The following is a 19970-nucleotide window of genomic DNA, read 5'->3' as shown; positions in this document are numbered from 1 at the left end:
TTATAGAAAAAAATATATTTGTAGTGATAGTCCGTTTTATTTTCTAAACAGAAAAAATGTGATGACATATAATATAATACTCCATACTCTTTGTTTATTCGTTATGTTGTACAGAACAGTTGTGGCAACTTCTTTCAATGTTGATTTATATTTTTTTTATCTTGGCTTAATTTTTATCAAATTTCCACTGGACGGCTTTAACAATATCGCATACTCAAGTTCAAGTTTCTTTTCATCAGCGCTTATCGTAAACTTCCTAACGATATTTGCCACAACTATCTTCATTAACAACATCCCATATGATTTACCTGGTGAAAGAAAATATGGAATTAATCAAGCAACGTCTTGAAAGTAGTGTCTCTGCCAGTTTATTTGCGTAAAAGTAATGTAACGTAAATGTTTCACTGCTGAGCTAAGGCAGGATGTCTTCCTATTGAGGTTTCGTGATAATTCCAGCACGCTTTTTCAGTGTGGTAGTTATATACGTGGCATATTTTCGATCAACACATACAGGTTTCCTCACGATGCTCTCGTTTATTGGAGAGCACGAGACGAATTATAAACACAAATTAAGCACATGAAATAACAGGTGCTCGGACGGGCTTTCCACGGAACCATCGCGGCTTGGTAATATATAATTTAATGAAAGTGGTATTCAACAAGAGCTTTCTCACTAATACAATTTCTTCGTCCCAATGAAAAACTAGCGAAAGCCGCTGGGTGTGATGGTACGGAGTCATCGAACCAACGTTCTGGTCGGAAGTCGTCAGCATCAGGTCCCCAATAGTTTTTGTTTCTGTTCACCGCCCAAAGATGAACTAATATATTACAACCGGCGGGCAATACGTAATTAGCTGAATTTTTTTTTTAAATAATTATACGAAAAAATTGAACACACTAAAGTTAATATATATTTTTATACATATTTATATTCAATCACCGTATCTCGAATTAGATAATGTCAATTGTTTCGCATAACAATAATTTATCAATTATTATTTTTATTATATTACCTCAATGTGATAAATAATTGAGTTGTTTTAGTTTAATTAATTAATTTTAATTAATGATATCGACAGCATTCTGATGCATGTTGTGTTCTCTTTGGCTACATTTCTATTAGTATTAATTTAAGTAATATCTATTAAATTCGTATTGTTTATGTATGTTAGTTGTAGTTTTTTTAATTAATAAATAAATTTGTAAGTAAGTAATAGCCTGTGAATGCCCCACTACTGGGCTAAGGCCTCCTCTCCTTTTTTGAGGAGAAGGTTTGGAGCTTATTCCTCCTTATGATAATACAAGTTGCTTTATATTGGATATCTATGTTAGGGATTAATTAGCTGGCTAGACGACACAATGTTCCATACTTAACTACTGTTCATTTTCAAATGCTATTTACCATTGGTGGTCATATTAAATACTTACTCAATTGTATATTAGTGGTAGACTTCCTGGCTACCAGCGGTCCAATCGGATACAAACGTATCGATTCTTTTAAAACTGCTTCCAAATAGGTAAATCTGGATAAATCATTTTTGGATGTCAGTCTGTCTTTGTCACCCATTACACTGATTATTCTACAAAAGTAAATAAAAATGGTATAATTAGCGATTAGCCTTGTAATAAATAGTAAAAATGCAACAACAGTTATCTAAATACAATAAATTGATAATATATTATTCAATTGCTTGTGAGTGTCTTTAGGGCTTAAAACTTAATCCGATATTTATCACTACTTTACTTTGGCATTTATAATATTAGTAATAATAATCATAAGTAATAATAATCATATGGTCATAAACATTTTATTACCGTAGTCGATTTTGATAAAATTTATTTGGAATATATATTACTCACTCTTCATAAATTTTCTTTTGAACATCAGGATGGCTTCCTATATTTATAAGCATAAACAATATTTGCGATGACATCGTGTCGAAACCAGCGATTAGGAGATTATCAATAATTTGTCTTATTTGCAGATCCGATAGTATTTGGTTATCTTCAGTAACGGTATTTTCGATTAAAATATCTAAGCTGTTTTGTATTCTGTTTTCTGATTATTTTTTATTATTATTTTGTTTTTATAATTATTTAATTATAAAAACAAAATAATAATAAAAATTATAATGTATAAAAACACTGTAGTATATGTATAAAAACATATCTCGAATATTATTCTACGGATATACAATTAAATATTATAATGTAATTAAAAAAATTAACAATTATGGTTAAAAATAAAATATCTCTTTTAATAATTTTATTTGTTGGTAATTAAAAATAATAACTACCTTTTTCGTGGATATTTTCTTTATTCTTTAGTCTCTTAATGTGTTCTGATTTCCGCAATTTAACTAACTGTAAAATATAAAGAACATTTTGCACATATTCGGGGTAATTTATTATCATCTAAGCGTAGCTTTTGGTAAAAAATGATAGGTAATGCAACATGTCAATCTATCGTAATCATGAGATAAGCTTTATAGCTTCAGTAGAATTTGCATCTTCGTCGAGTGATACCAGTACAATTGACTATTAGCGCTTTTACGACATATTTGAATAGCAATATTTAAGAGAGCGCGCCAGTAACCACAGGCACAAGGGGCATAACATGTTTGTTCCCTAAGTGGGTGGCGCATTAGCGATGTTAGCGATGGTTAATATTTCTTACGGCGCCAATCTACAGGTGGTGGTGACCACTGTGTTTGTTTTATGGCCATCTAAATTAATACTAAGCTTACTTGGTCTGATAAATTCCATATTAGTTTCAAGCATTCGTCTTGTTCTTTCTTTAAAGAAGTCCAGTACAAAATAAAATCAATCATAAGCCAAGGACGCGTGAACCTTGCGACTAATATTTGTAGTACCCTGTTGATGGCCTTTACGTAATTTTCAGTGATTACATCTTTATTATTAACATCAATACCCATCATTGTTTCTGTAAATTAACAATCTTTAATATAATTATGTATAATAATGTAAGAGGGGGCAAATGGGCATGAGGCTCACCTGATGGAAAGTGACTACCACCGCCCATGGACACCTGCAACTCCAGAGGGGTTGTAGGTGTGTTGCCAGCCTTTAAGGAATACGTAGGCAATATACGATTAAATAACTAGATATTTTTTGACTTACGACAAACGGTCTCTAACAATTTTTTTGATATAATTTCTGTAAAGTTGAATTCCTTGTTAACTTTCTCAGCCATCGCAGCGACTAAGCGTTCAGATTGTTTGTTAAAAACTTCGATGTATCCATCTAATACACTTTGTTTGAAAGCATGGTCGATAAGACGTCGGTTGATCTTCCAAACAGAAACTGTAAAATTGTAAGTAATCTTGGAATAATTTACTCAGTGGGCAGGGCTTCAGGGGTTCATCACACATTCGACTTTGATGAGCTTTGATGATTTTGACGAGCCGATTGGCGTGGTTGATGGATGCTTGCCTTTCACGCCGAAGGTTGTGGGTTCGATTCCCACCCAAGACAGATATTTGTGTGCATGAACATGTCTATTTGTCGTGATTCTGGGTGTAATTATTTATATAAGTATGTATTTACATAAGAAAAATAGTATAAGTAGTATATCAGTTGTCTGGTTTCCACAGTACAAGCTCTGTACAAGCTTAATTTGGGATCAGATGGCCGTGTGTAAAAAATGTCCTAGGGTATTATTATTATTATTCTAGCGCCAATCGGCAATAGGCTTAACATCTTAGTTACAGATAGGTGGCGCGATGACAACGGAATGGTTAACATTTCTTACGGCGGCAGTCTTTGGGCGGTGGTGACCACTTACCATTAAGTGGCCCATTTGCGCGACCGGCTAATTTTTTTTTATTTAAAAAAAATACAACTACAGTGCCTCCTTTTCCTTTGAGGAGAATTTTTAGAGCTTAATCCACCACACTACTCTACCACTCTCTATAAGTGGATACACACATGGCAGACTTTCATCTGACACATGCACGGTTTCTCGCAATATTCCGTTAAGATCCCATGTTACAGCCACTGGACATCATGGTTATATAATTCACTTATATCTTATACATTACTCGAATAATTTGTTTACAATATTTACTACTTTTGGCAAAATGTCTTGGGCTTTTTTTTATATACCAATGGTAAACAACTTATATTTTCCTTACCGGGTGCAGCTATCAGTTCACGGCCAAGATATGGTTCAACCATGGAATAGACGAACACTTTATCCATGCAAACTGATAAAACAGTAGACGCATCTTCTGATGAAGAAACAACTGTAACAATGAACAAAAAATTACATTTAAATCCATAGCACTCAGCTTTGACTTCTTCTCAGATAAAGATTTGATTTTATATAATTACCATGTATCGCCAGAGGGCCGAAGAAAAACTTAGTAACTCCATCTCTATCATTTGTAAGTTCTCCAATTATCCGGAAACGTTTAAACAAATCTGAAAAAACATACAATTTTGTTATATAATACTGGCTTATATAGATTTTTTAATTATTTTCAGGTGTTTTGACTTAAGAGATAAAAGAACGTTTTTCAAAAAAAAATTATCCAAAAGTTTCAAATTCATTTATGGACCAGAACTTCCGCAGGTATAAAAATATAAGTCAAGATAAGCTTAACTAAGGCTCTTACAAACAATGGGCGGACGCTCTGAGCGCCCGTAACGTCGCCTCGCTGCGACGTCCGCAGCGAGCGATGGCGCTCAGAGCGGCTCGGGCGTACCGCACGGTGTCGTACATCGCGGCGTGCCTGCTCGCCGGAAGCCCGCCATGGGACCTCGAGGCCGAGGCTAACTCGAGGGTTTATTGGCGGATCAAGGCGTTACTGAGAGCGGAGGAGAACCGGCCCCACCCACGTGAGGTTCGGACGTGGCGAGAGGAGGCCCGCGAGAGGGTATTCGCCGAGTGGTCGGAGAGACTGGGTGTCCCGGGTGCTAGCCGGGACCTCGTTGCGGCCATTCGGCCGGTGCTTAGGAAGTGGGTCGAGCGCAAGCACGGCCCACCCACGTATCAGTGACGTCACGAACGGCGGTGTCAGCTGATTCGACTCCTAGTTTTTTTGTTGATAATAAAATATTTTAGTAGTTTCCGGTATAATCAATCCGTATTACTAGATTACTTCAGTATCAGTTTATAGTATTCAAATAAATTTAAAGTGATAAATTACAGTGAAGTAGTGTTTTGAAGCAAAAACTCTGTATCACAATCAGCTGTTCGTTTGTGTTTACCCTCCTAATAAAGCAATAACTAAATATAAATAATTGAACTATAAAAATAGTGAAACAGTGTGTGTTTTATAATCTGGATACACAACTTTTATATACAGGTTTCATTTTTATTAATATTCATATTTAGTGAAAATAAACAAATTACACAATAGTTGTACAAAATATAATTATTAAGACACAAGAGACTTAATTTATAGTGCCACCTAGTAGTCATCTCGAGAACTATTATATGTAATCAATACGACATTATGGCAAATAAATGTCATCATTGTGGTAAATTCCTGTCTGCGTCAGATGGCGCTAAGTGTACGAAATGTCCATCAATGTTCCATAGGGCTTGCGTAAATCTCAGCCCGGAATCTCGCATCCCCCAAAAATGGATGTGTCGTAGTTGCAAAAACAATGGTTCCATTAAATGTTTGTCGGCTTCTTCCTCCCTTGCTAACGCTGAAAGAAATGATGAGGAACATAACGCAAATTCGTCCGATGAATCCTCTCTGGTCCGAGAAATAAAATTGTTAAGAGCCGAATTAGCCATGGTCTCTGGAGAGATGACATCTTTTAGACTCGAGCTAGCCAAATTAAATTCCTGTATCACAGAATTTAATAATCGCGTGGACATTATTGAGGAGCGTTTATCTTCATTGGAGCCGCAGAAAGCAGGTAGCAGCCTGAACCGGGACGATATCTCTCATGAAGTAGTTACTCAACTTCGTTCTGAGCTTAATGACCGGGAGCAAGAATGCTTCTCTAATGATCTGGAGATATCAGGCTTGGCAGAAAAGTCCGGAGAAAATGTGATTCAAATTGTCACGCTGGTGGCCAAGAAAATAGGCGTTAATCTTCAGGACGTCGACATTGTGAGCGCGCAGCGATCGGGTCCGCGTCGCGATACTTTGAGTAGCGGCGAGCAGCCGCGCCCGCGTCCTATCACTGTACGGTTGACGCGGCGCGCATTGCGCGATGATATGTTACGAGCGGCGCGTGTACGACGAGGCGCCGACTCCTCGAGCGTTATAGACGGAGAGCCGCGCCGTTTCTACGTCAATGAGCGCCTTACGAAATTAAATAAATTCATATTTTTCAAAGCCAAAGAAGAAGGCCGGAATAAAGGTTGGAAATACATTTGGACGAAGGGCGGGCGCATTTATGTTAGACGTACCTTTGATGCCCCAGTGCACCGAGTACTAGGAGAGGGTGACATCAAAAAAATTTTTGGAGACAGCTAAATTTGAATTTTAAGAGTTTCTTTATTCTAAGTTATTTTTATTATAGATACTATGTTGTTTGCTTCAAAGCTCTGTATCGATACTCTAATGAAAAGTTTTTATTACTGTATTACTGTAAATTATTATATTTAATTATTTTTAAGTCTAGTAGTGATATGATGAAAAACATTTTACCTTTTGTAATTTTAAATATTTATGGCAATTTGCATTATTATAGTTTTATTACAAAAAGTGGTGTGACATTCAAAAGCTCCCATGTGATATACATAGAAATAAATTATTTTAACATATCTTTAAAGCCATCTAATTACGTTTTTCTAATAATTTTAAAATCTTTAATATTAGGAACTTTATATATAAGTATATGTGCATATACGAGAACAATCACGTATACATCATGTTTATATATGTGTAAGCCTAATTTTATAAGCATATATGGGTGTTTTCAATGGTACTTATCTTCCAATGCATTTACTGTTATAGTACACTATAAATGGGGGGCGTAAAAAATATTAAAATTGGATTTTTAAACCCTGGTTCACTTAGTACACACCACGAAGAATTATTAGTTGCCTTAGAACGACACAACGTTGACATTTTGGCTCTTAACGAGACATGACTTCGGGGTGGAGAGGAGGGGCGCGCACCGAAGGTCGCGGGTTACCGTCTGTGTCATATACCCAGACCGGAAACAATACGTTCGCGTGGCGGCGGTGTAGGATTTTATATCAGACGAGGGCTGTCTACACAGATTCTCAAATATCCAATTGAATCTAGGGTTGAACAGATGTGGCTTAGGACTCGGCATAGTAATAAAACTATTATAATTGGTACAGCTTATAGACCACCATGGTTAAACGTGCAAGAATTCCTAGATGCTTTAATCGAATCGATTGCGTCTTTGCCCCTTTATGATTATATTATTTTATTGGGTGATTTCAACATTAATCTCCTGAATAAGCAAGACAATCACTCAATCCTTTTTAACAACTTTTTGGATTATTTTAGCTTAATACAACACGTTTCCGAGCCGACACATTTTACTAGCCATAGCGAAACGTTGATTGACCTTGTCTGTTCAAATATAAACCATATTAAGGTTAATGTCGATTATGTAAATAGTCTGAGTAGTCATTCTTTCCTTTCATTTGAGCTTAATATTGTGAAAGAAAAAATTCGCCCGAGGAAAAAGCTATTAAGACCTATTAGAGATATAAACATAGACCAGCTTAAGGTCCTGTTGGACTGGAATGCAATGACTGGCATACATATTCTAATCCCGATTATTGTATAGATTTTCTCGTTTCTCATTTTACAACTAACATAATGCATATTTTTGACACCTTAGCTCCCCTTAAAACCATATATATAAGACATAATCATTACCCTTGGATTACTTTTGCTATTAAACGTATGATGAAATGTCGCGATGAAGCTCATTGCAAATTGCGTATAGATGAGAGCGAGGCCAATAGAGAAAATTATAAAAAATGAAAAAATTTGTAGATTGTAGATTTGTAGATGATGCAATTGCAAATGAAAGAAATGCCTACTTTAACTCATACATTAATTGTAATTTAAAAAACTCTAAAGTCATGTGGAAACATTTTAAAAACCACCTTGAGGTAAAACCTGAGTCGGATCTAATCTTACCTAGTCATCTTAACGATCCTTAGGTTATAAACAATCATTTTCTAAATATTCCTGGTAATGATTATGTCTCCCCGCAAATTATTCAAAAGTATTCTTCATCAAAATTCTGTACAGAAACCTTCCACCTAAAAACCGTTAATGAAGATACTGTGTCAAAAATTATCCATAAGCTCAAATCGAACGCTATCGGTAAGGACGGAATCTCTTTGGATATGATTTTGATGACACTTTCTTCCTCCCTCCCTGCTATAACAAAAATTATCAATAAATCTATTCAGTCTAGTATATTCTTTCCTGACCTATGGAGGGAGGCTCTTATTAAACCTATACCAAAATTGAATAATCCAGTTTCATTGTCTGATTTGCGTCCTATCAGCATACTCCCATGTTTATCTAAAGTACTGGAAAAAGTAGTCTACATCCAACTATCTGAATTTCTAGAAAACAATAATATCCTACCTGATGTTCAATCTGGCTTTAGAAAGCATCGTAGTACTACTACCGCACTCACCACGGTTGTAGATGACATACTTAGTGCCCAGGACTCCGGTAAAGTTACCCTGCTGGTTTTGTTAGATTACTCTCGAGCGTTTGAAACTATAAATATCTCTTTACTTGTTGCAAAACTGGCGTACTATGGTTTTGATAAAACCGCTATAGATTGGTTTGCAAGTTATTTAACTTATAGAAGACAATCAGTGAAATTAATAGGTGAAGATGGCACTATAGCATGTTCTCCGTGTCGTCCAGTAACACGAGGCTTGCCCCAAGGCTCAATCTTAGGGCCTTTATTGTTTATATTATATACGGCGGACGTAACGAGTTGTATTATAAATAGTGATTGTCATGTTTATGCGGACGATTTACAAGTTTATACATCATTTCACTTGTCGAACCTAGAGGCTGCCGTTAAAAACTTAAATGATGATTTAAATAGAATATTTGCATGGTCACAATCCCACACCCTAGTTTTAAATGCGAGGAAGACTAAATATATGATATTTGGCACAAACAAACAAATTAAACAATTATCTAGTTATAGCCCTATTATATCTATAAACGATGAAATTATTGAAAGAGTCACCGAAGCTAAAAATCTAGGCGTCATTATGGACGAAAACTTGCGTTTTGAAAAACAAGTAAATGATACCGTTCGTAACTGTTTTTACCGTTTAAAATTACTGTACCGTGTACGAGAGTCTCTATCAAACGAATTACGTCTTACACTGTGTGAGTCACTGGTGCTGTCAAAATTAAATTATGCCGATACAGTGATAGGGCCACGAATGCTTGCTCGCTCAAAAACGGCCATTCAAAAAGTACAGAATGCCTGCGCTCGTTATTGTTTTAACATTCCGCCACGTGCTCAAGTAACGCCTTACATTAATGAAGCCAAATCTTTAAGGACTGACTACCGCGGACAATTGCATTTCGCTTTACTTTTATTCGGAGTCATAAAATCCAAATCACCAGGATATCTCTATGATAAGCTTTTGTGGTCATCGGCCGTAAATACAACTCACTCCACCAGGGCGAATTCCTATTTGCTGCTTGTGCACCCACATCGTACTGCAGCCTTTCGTGGAAGCTTCAAATACGCCGCGACCAAATGTTGGAACAATCTGCCGCCCCCACTTCGTAACCTAAAATCATTGCATACGTTTAGACTAAGATATAAGTTATATTTATTTAACCTACAGACTGAACTTTAACTTTCTCATTCACATATTCGTGTATATTGATAATAAATAATTCATAGTATACAAAATTGAAAGAAACATGATTGACGATATAATTATTTAATTAAAAATGTACCTATAATTGCATGGCCAATTTGATTCATGCAGATTGTTCATGTCATATTGGTTGCGGAGTGTCTGCCTCCACTGTAGGTTTTAGGAATACCATTATCGCCGTCTCTAAAACAACAGAAATTTGGGCATAAATATATTTTATTACTAGCTGTACCCGCGACTTCGTCCGCGTAGAATTTAACAAAAAAGTTAATTATTTTTATTATCATTTTTTTCTAAAATAAAAGCAGCCTTAGTTATTCCTTATTACATCAGCTACCTGCCAATAAAAGTCCCGTCAAAATCGGTCCAGCCATTAGGCCAGCCAATAGCCAACAAACAGACAGACAGACAGACAAACAGACAGACAAAAATTGTAAAAAAAATATTTCGGTGTATGTACCGTATATATATTCATATGCGTGTAGTAAAAAGCGGTTATTTCGATATTAAAAACAGACACTCCAATTTTATTTATATGTATAGATTATCATTTTTTTTTCTAAAATAAAAGTAGCCTAAGTTACTCCTTATTAGATCAGCTACCTGCCAATAAAAGTCCCATCAAAATAGGTCCAGCCATTTCAGAGATTAGCCGGAACAAACAGACAGACAGACAGACAGACAGACAGACAAAAATTGTAAAAAATGTTATTTCGGTGTATGTACCGTATATATATTCATATGCATGTAGTAATAAGCGGTTATTTCGGTATTAAAAACAGACACTCCAATTTTATTGATATGTATGAGATTGATATTATCTATGTAAATTACATGGTTAATCTGTAAACACAAATAACGTAATATATTTATGTAAAGCAAAAACAAAGATTAAGTCTTAAGTACTTACCTATTCTCGCTTCTCAGAATGCTCATTCGCCGTGTTGTTTCTTAATAGCATTGGCCGCCATTACTTCCCATGGCGTTGATCGCTGAGTTTGAGTCGGAGTCATATTAATTTTCAAAAATACCGCCTAAATGTCAACTTTTTAATTTGTATATCGGATTTAATCTCCTATTTTTTTATAATCGTATATGTATTTCAGATAACGACATTAGTTTTAAGTTTTATTAACTTGTAATTCAATAACTTGTTTATACGTAACAATCTACCACTTTAATATTTGATATTACTCTTTGTCACGTTTACATGGCCGTCCGTCACTGTCACATGGAGGCCTCTGAAAATCAGTGCTGGGTTAATATTATGCCAGCTTCAACTGAGAGGTTGTCCATTTTGGATGCCACACCACTTTACAGTTAATTTTTGTTAATTTTTTTTTTTTTCTCTTTTCTTTGTGTTTCCATAATAATACAATTCCCATTTTGCAACCAATTATATTTAATAGATATAGATTAAATAAAATTAGATGCAAAATATTTTTGTAAATATTTTTGTAAGTTAGTTAATTTTTTATTTATTTTTTTCTACGACATAAATTAACTTAAACTCTGTGTTACTTTTGTCATTTCTTTTTTATCTTCTTATTTTTACTCATGTGGTGTGATCCAAATAAAGACTATCTATCTTTCGGCCGGTACCTGTGTGAGGTGGTCGGTAGGGAGCCGACGGTGGAGTGCCACCATTGTGGCGGAGGAGCCGTGGATACGGCGGAACACACGCGCGTAGAGTGCCCGGCTTGGGCGGAGCCTCGCGTGGTCCTATCCACGGCTGTAGGTGGGGACCTGTCGCTTCCGGCCGTCGTCGAGAAGATGGCCGGAAGCGAAGAGATCTGGGCGGCAGTGTCACGGTTCAGCGCATGCGTCATGTCGCAAAAGGAGGAGGCAGAACGGGAGCGGGAGGACGACGTGGACTCGCTCCCGCAACGAAGAAGGAGACCTCTTCGACGGCGACGTGCCTTCGCAGGCCGGACGCTGCCGCAGAGTTAAGGTGTGGTTGGCAGCGGAGCCAGTCTGTTGATCCGCCGCGGGGCTTCAAGCCCTGACGCCCAGCCTCCAGTGGCGGACTCGGGGGGGAGTCCGTCACGTAACAGGACGGAGGCACAGAGAGGAGGGAGGCGCGCCCTAACATCCTGGCGCGCTCTCGAGATGGGTCGCCTTATGGCGACGACCGCTGGCGGGGTTGCGGTTGTAAGTCACAACGTTCCCGTGACCCCGCCGCCTTGCGGAGAGACGGAAATCCGGGGAGGTTTTAGTGGGTAGGACGGTGGCCCTCTGCCCCGTGAGTCCCACATACCCGTCCCGGTCCCCCCGGACCGGGCGGCAGGCGTAAATGCCTTTCCTCCCCGAAAAAAAAAAAAAAAAGGCTCTTACAAACACGTTTTAATCGACATTTTATAAAGGTTAATTAAATTAAAAATACCATTTACACGAAACGTAGTTTCTACCGAAAAAACTGGCAATTAACACACAAACACAAATTAAATTATGAACATAATATGTGAATTCACTAGAATTAAATTACTATCAATAATAGCATAATGTCAATTAATACTAAATTCATGTATTTATTTATTATTTTCTCTCTTTTCTGGGGTGTATCTACGCTATTTTAGCGCAAAAACTTGCATTTATTTAGTGGTTCGTCTTATTCATTTTTTTAACATAAGATTTAAATTTATAATAAGACAACGGCAAACCGGGCCTATTTTTTTAATTAAAAGGTGAATTAATAATTATTTATTTAATTATGAAGTATAATATCTCATTAGATTTGATATATTTTTTTCTCTCTTTTCTGGCGTGTATCTACGCTATTCGAGCGCAAAATATTCTGCCAATGTGACGTATAAAATAGATGACACATATGATATGAGATTATTTGGTTTCAAACTTTGAATCGCTTAATGATAATTAGTGAAAATTAGTAATTTACCAGTAGATATCTATAAAAAAATATAATTAAATAAAAGAATTATTTAAACACAACATATAAATAATATAAAAATCATCATCATATCAGCCGAAAGACCACTGCTGGACAAAGGCCTTCCCCAAGGATTTCCACGTTGGCAGGTCTTGCGCTGCCCGCATCCAACGGCTTCCCGCGACTCGTTCTAAGTCGTCGGTCCACCTTGTAGGGGGCCTGCCCACGCTGCGTCTTCCCATTGTAAGCGACCACTTCTCTGATCCATAAGTCATCATTAGCAACACACACTGGTCGAAGACTTTCGACTTGAGACACAGCGGTATTTCGGATGAGAAGATATCGTGTAGCTTCCCGAACGCTGCCCAGCCGAGTTGAATTCGACAATTGACCTCTTTCTCGAAGTTGGACCTACCTAGTTGGATGGTCTGACCTAGGTAGACATAGTTGTCTACAGCTTCGAGTGCAGAATTTCCAACCTTGACTTGAGTAGGTGCAACATGGATGTTCGACATGATTTTCGTCTTGTCCAGGTTAATTTTTAGACCCACTTGTTGGCAAACCCTGCTGAGGTCATCGAGCATAGTGCCGAGGTCTTCCAAGGTCTCAGCCATAATTACAATGTCATCGGCAAATCGAAGATGAGTGATGTACTCGCCGTTGATATTGATGCCAAGTCCGTTCCAGTCCAGAAGCTTGAAAACATCTTCCAATGCAGCGGTAAACAGTTTCGGAGGTATCACGTCTCCCTGTCTTACACCTTTCTGCAGTTGGATAGGTTTCGAGTTCTGATCCTGGAGTCGGATCGACATGGTGGCGTTCTCGTACAAGCACTTTAACACCCTGATATACCGATAATCAATTTGGCACCTTTGAAGAGAATTCAGCACGGCCCAGGTTTCGATCGAATCAAAGGCTTTCTCATAGTCCACAAACGCTAAGCAAAGTGGCTGGTTATACTCCTCAGTCTTCTGTATAACTTGCCGCAGCGTATGTATGTGGTCTATGGTGCTAAAGCCTTTCCGGAATCCGGCTTGTTCGGGTGGCTGGAAGTCGTCAAACCTTTGCTCGAGACGATTCGTAATGACTCTCGAAAACTTGTAAACATGGCTCAGCAGTGAGATGGGTCTGTAATTCTTCAAAAGGGTTTTATCACCCTTCTTAAAGAAAAGCACCACCCACTTCTGTGCCATGCCTTTGGCGTTTGACCTTTGGCTATGACGGAGTTAAAAAGCCTCTGAAGAGCCCTGAGGATCGGTGTACCACCCGCCTTCAGAAGCTCAGCTGTAACACCATATAAAAATATAAACCATAAATATACCATACCACATATATAATACCATATAAAAATATAAAAATTATTTTAATTTTAAATTATTTCTTACAATAAGTTTAATTAAATATTTAATAATGGTAAGTAATAATGGTAACTAATGTCAAAAGAAATTTCATGTTTAAAATTTGATATATGTATGAACTAGATCTCAAGTTATATTTCAATTTTCTTGTGCCAGATTCAAAATATTGATTATTATTGTTTAATCGTGTTATATCTAATATTATATATTACAATCTGACAGGTTTAAAAATAAGACAGAAAAATCATGATTATAATTTATGTTGTATGTGGTGTGAATGGATTATTTTATTAGATAAAGGTACCACAATAGCCAATTACCTCTTCGAAATCACACAGTTGTAATTAAGAGATTATATTATGATGTTTTTATAACGATACACGATGGTTTTATTTGATTATGAATTATTTTGATAAACATCGTTGTTTACCTCAAATCAGCTGGGCGTCCCCTGTTTATTTTATATATATACATGTTTATTATTAAAATATTTTACGTTGTTATAAATAATTGAACTTGGCACCCATTTAGATCTAACTTCTTTTGTCGTTGAAGTCAACAACCATGTCATATATCATAATATTGAACTTGACTCTCATTTCGTATTTATGTTTTTGATGGGATATCATTATATTTTGTACATAAATTATCTACTATTTTTTTATCATTTTATTATAATTTTTCAATTAATTGATTCTGACCTCTTTTTGAAAAATGTTTTTTTCTGACATTCAAATTCGACAATCAAATCACTCATTTCCACTCCTGCCGTCGCTGAATCGTTACTAAAAACAATGTTACTAAATGTAACATTTGCTTTAACTTTAGTACTGTAAGTGTTAAAGATATAATAAGAACTTTCAATTTATTGGATGTTAAGAAAATGGCCGATCTGTGGGGTATCTCTGTTAAGGTAGTTAAATCGATTATTGATGTAATTGCACCTTATCTTGTTATTATATTTAATATTTGCATTCTTAGTGGCGTGTTTCCTGACCTAAAGAAACATAATAAGGTAATTCCTATTTTCAAATCTGGTAGTACTTCAGACCCCAAAAATTATAGACCCATCTTTTTACTACCAACGCTTCGCAAGATTTTTGAAAAATTAATACTGAATCAAATGTTAGTAGATTTTGATACATACAAGTTGTCGTTAAACAATAAAAAGAAAAAAATGTATTAAATTTACTATTCCCAACGTGAAATTTGTAAAAACGAATGTACTTTTAAATGGGGAAGTTTTGGATGCTGTAGAAGCAACAGAACTTCTTGGTATCACCATAGATTCTAAGCTTCAATGGAGCCCTCATATTAATAAATTGGCAAATAGACTCAGCTCTGCAGCTTTTGCAGTAAAAACAATTAGAATGTTGACTGATGTAGATACGGCTCGCCTAGTGTATTTTAGTTATTTTCACAGTATAATGTCTTATGGCATTCTACTCTGGGAGAAGAAAAGATTCATTAAGATGTAAATTTAAAGAAATTAAAATAATGACTGTCGCTTCTCAATATATATTTGATAATGTTATGTATGTACGCAAAAACTTAAAAGATTTTCCTAGAAATTGTGACGTACATAGTGTTAATACCAGGAACAAGTATAAACTTACAACCACTATTACCAGATTACACAGGGTTAGTACATATGAAATTGGCGTTTTGTACGGGAGGAATACAAAGTTGATTAATTAAATATTTTTTTTGTAAAAATATTTAATTAATCAAAGTATGTACCGTTGTTATCTATGCACTTTTGCCATCTCATAGGTAGTTCATTGATCCCTTTACTAAAAAAACCATGGGGGCGAGAATCAAAACTCTTTGAAGGCGGTTTGGACTGCCGCATCGGAGTTGAATTTTTTTTCTTGTAAGAAGTTGTCCAAATTCCGGAAAAAATGGTAATCTGTTGCAGCAAGGTCCAGGGAGTACGGTGAATGTCGCAGACATTCCAATTGTAGCTCATCTAACTTAGTGGTTGTTTGTTGTGCAGTGTGTGGTCTTGCGTTGTCTTAAAGCAGCAGTGGGCTAGAGCGATTGACCAATCTCGGTTGTTTAGCAGCTAGTTCTTTCTTCATGGTTTGCAATTGCTGCAGATTTAAGAAAGCTGTAGTGAACGATACCGGCGCTAGTCCACCAATCACTCATAAGTATCTTTTTCTGAGTCAATTTTCGCTTAGGGCAGGATTTGGCTGGGTTTCCAGACAGTACGACAAAATGCTAATTTCATATGTAAGGACCTAATATTCCCTTTTACAACAGGATCCCAGAAAACGTTCAAAAATATTCAATTGTGAAATTTAAAAGAATCGTTAAGGAACGCTTGTGTGCTGAAAGATATTACACATCCGATGACTTTTTAAATGATTGCACACCCTGGGAATGAAACGATCGCCTCCAGGTTATTTCAAATAAAAAAAGGTATATATAATTTGGCTATTGTTGTATATTACTTGTTGTAAAGGCTAAGATATAAAAAAAACCCGCTGAGTTTCGCCGGTTCTTCTCAGGTCTGAGGTGTTTATTTCCGAACCGGTGGTAGATTTATGACAATCAATAAGCAAGTGTAACGCTTCTACATTGAATAAAGATTTTTGACTTTGACTTTGTTATTAACACTTACTTATAAGTAATAAAAGAAAAAAATGCCTGTAATGAAAGAACCAGCAATCAAAATTGATGACTGCCGGTCTTTATATGAATTTTAAGATCTTCAAATGAATATATAACGAGTGGAATACCACCCTTAATTTTTTTAAATCCAAACATATCAGTTTTAGTACTTATAACTAAGAGTAGGTATAGTCGACTTTCGTATTTATTACGCTGTTAACCTATGTAACGCGGCACACATGTTTTCTTATATTGCCGTATAGGGCACCGCTACAGACACAATGAAACCCGAGGCCTCCACTCCATCGGAGGAGCAGTTAAGCAGACCAAAGATGGCTGAAAGATGAGGATCCATTGAATCCAACCTTTCCCTCATCCCAACCCCCCTTGCGAAGACTCATTTAAATCAGCGCAAGGAGTCCTTACCACAAAACACCCCCTACTAAAATTACCCCAAATCATCGCCTACCCCAAAAAGTCCACACTTAATTTGTCGAGTAAAAAAAAACCTCAGTTAGTACCCACCGTGCAAGAGCTCATTTTAAGGAACTCACGCGTGACAACACCCCTATTGCCCCCTCAACCCCCTACATTACAATTGAGAATAATTGAAAGAGACAATGAAAAATCTACTACAAATCAAAGTAATTAGTCGTTAACAGTTATATTATGAAGGCTTCCCTTAATTTGGCATTTTAGTAAGTTTTTGTATCAGTTTCGGTTAATCAATAACGGGTTGACTTCCAAATCAGGACTTAAAGCCATGGTTTGAGTAGGTGATTGATTGCAGAACATTTTTTTTAATAGCACGGTAAAGATATATAAGATACCAAATACCGGTATATGTAAGATACCAAAAAATTTTCTTATACTAAAAAAATATTGGTGGTGTTCTGAATAATATTTACGATGGGATACCCTATCGTGCTTTAAATTATTAAATTAATTATTAAACAGATTATTATAAACTCACCTTTCAAAGTAATTCTATAAATTATATTTTTAAGTATAGAAAACGCGTCATGAATAATCGGCACTGACGAACTATTGATAAGTTTTTTGTAATATCTGTAAATATTATAAAAACTTAAAAAAACTATCAACATAATGAAATACAATAGTATCATATTAAATTAAGATTAATATGAATTATATTTAATTATGCGCACTACACCACAGACTAACAAATTGCAATGAAATTGTAAATCAAAAATTGTATCAGAAAAAAAAAGAGCTGGTTATTTATTGAAAGGGGAATTAGAGGTGAGTTTTAAGTGAAAGTGAAAGGGGAAGAAAAAGAGGAAAGTGTATGAGGGAATATGTAGTGGGGAATGTACGTGCGCTGCTTAAACGGTTAAATTACTCAGTTATCATGTATGACAGAATTGTTTCTTTTGAAAAGTTAAAAAGAAAGTCTATGATAGCATATCCCTTTTTTTAAGGTTTACTCACTATAACCTTTTATATGATTATCAAATTTATTCTAAAATAATAAGTCGTTATTATAAATATGCCATTAATTCTTATGAAAGATATTAAGATAAGACCATCGACAGTTTTTAGTACTTTTTATAGTTTTGACATATTTCAACAGGTTTCAATTGGTTTCTTTGCAAGTTAAAAGTTTATTGGTTACGTACGTATTTCGTTTGGTTGCCGCATATATTTTTTTTTCATGGCTTTGTTAAATTTATGCTTAGTCGGTTAGTTTGACAAGTGAAATAAAGCCTTAAATATGCACAAATAAAAATTACAAAAGTTAAAAATAGTACAAATCGTGACTACGTGGAATGGTGGCAGTTAGTCGGTTAGTTGATAAAAGCACTTATAAAAATAAACAGATTCATGTTTTAGTTTTAAAAAGATCAATAATTACCTGTGAATGTTTTGTTTGCAGTCACAGTAAATAAAGCACAGGGAAAGACATTCAAGTATGTTGGACTAGATTTAAGGGAAGTTTTGCTCATGTATATGATTCCAATTGTATGATGCCTTATCTAGATCCGGGTGCGGCGAAAACCAAATACTAATATCCCAAAAAATAAAACTAAATATGTTGTATATACAGAAATATTATAATTCTGCTCTTAGTGATTTATCTAATTTATACGCAGGCGAAACCGCGGGCACAGCTAGTCATAAATATAATCGTATAAGGATATTTGTCACGATATTAAGTCCAAGCAAAGCAGCGAGTTCAGTTAGTTTCAGTTAATAACATAATTAACATAAAATCAACATTCACTTGATTAATAATCATCTGTCGCCTACCACGACATAGGGGTGACTTGTTTCATTAATTACGTAAATTAATTAGTTAATTAATTAATATATTATATAATATTAACAAATATATAATTACGAGGAGAATTTGGATGAAAAAGTATACAGTAGTAGAATATGAGTATTCCTGCGAAGATTGGGAGCCACTCGAGTTTTTTGCGAAATTCAGAAATGTGGTCATATTTACGGAGTCCTAATATAAACCGAATACAAAGATTTTGAATACGCTCGAGTTTATTTAATTGCTCCTCTCTTAGGTTAAGATACCAGGTGTCAGCGTAATTAAGGATGGGTAGGAGGATAGCTTGAGCTAACGCAATTTTGGTAGGAATTGTTAGAAAATTAATAATTACGTAATCTACGAATTAACCTAATCGATTAAAACATTTTCACTCAATTCGCTTATTTGTGTCATCCACAAGAAATTTTGATCAAATCCTTAATTTTTAACTTTAATGCTTAATGCCCTTATACTAAACTTATTATTGACCTAACTTAACTCGCCCCGTATTTATTTTTGGTTATATTGGACCAAGGACAATATACGATGAGTAAATAGTCTAAAAATGTAATACTAACCCGTTAAGTACAAGGCAAGACTATAAACTTATAATCCGCGTGTTATGACAATGGATGGAACTTTTTCAAAGTATATCACAGATGATGATACATCTCGAACGAAGGAGTGTTTTTATGGTTAATTACCGAGCTGAAGATTGTGAGTTCAAATCCGGGCAGCTTCAGAGAATTTCTATAAGCTTAATTTATATTTATCATACTCGGTGGTGAAGGGGTATATCGTGAGAGTTCCTCAAACCCACGTTGGATGAAAATCTGCCACTAGTATATCTACCAACTCGCATTGAATTGAATAACTTTCTCCTCAAACGGAGAGGAAGCTTAAGCCCAACAGTGGCACAATTTTAGATAGTTATATTCACTTTTTTATATTTAATTCTAATATCATACTCACATG

At 35.7% G+C, this 19970-nt stretch overlaps 1 protein-coding gene across 1 annotated transcript in view; it reads right to left on the bottom strand.

Moving 5' to 3' along the window:
- Window positions 1-144: 144 nt before the first annotated feature.
- Window positions 145-19970, bottom strand: part of LOC126778170 (cytochrome P450 4C1-like) — a 44690-nt gene continuing 24864 nt past the window's right edge. Inside the window, exon 10 of the mRNA XM_050501621.1 lies at window positions 145-308. Within this exon, the coding sequence (XP_050357578.1) occupies window positions 157-308 (152 nt within the window). The 3' untranslated portion in view covers window positions 145-156. The remainder of the gene's footprint in view (window positions 309-19970) is intronic.

Source organism: Nymphalis io, chromosome 25 (genome assembly GCF_905147045.1).
Source record: "Nymphalis io chromosome 25, ilAglIoxx1.1, whole genome shotgun sequence".
Lineage (NCBI taxonomy): Eukaryota > Metazoa > Arthropoda > Insecta > Lepidoptera > Nymphalidae > Nymphalis > Nymphalis io.
Note: the sequence above shows the minus strand (reverse complement) of the source record. Positions and strands in the feature narration are given on the sequence as shown.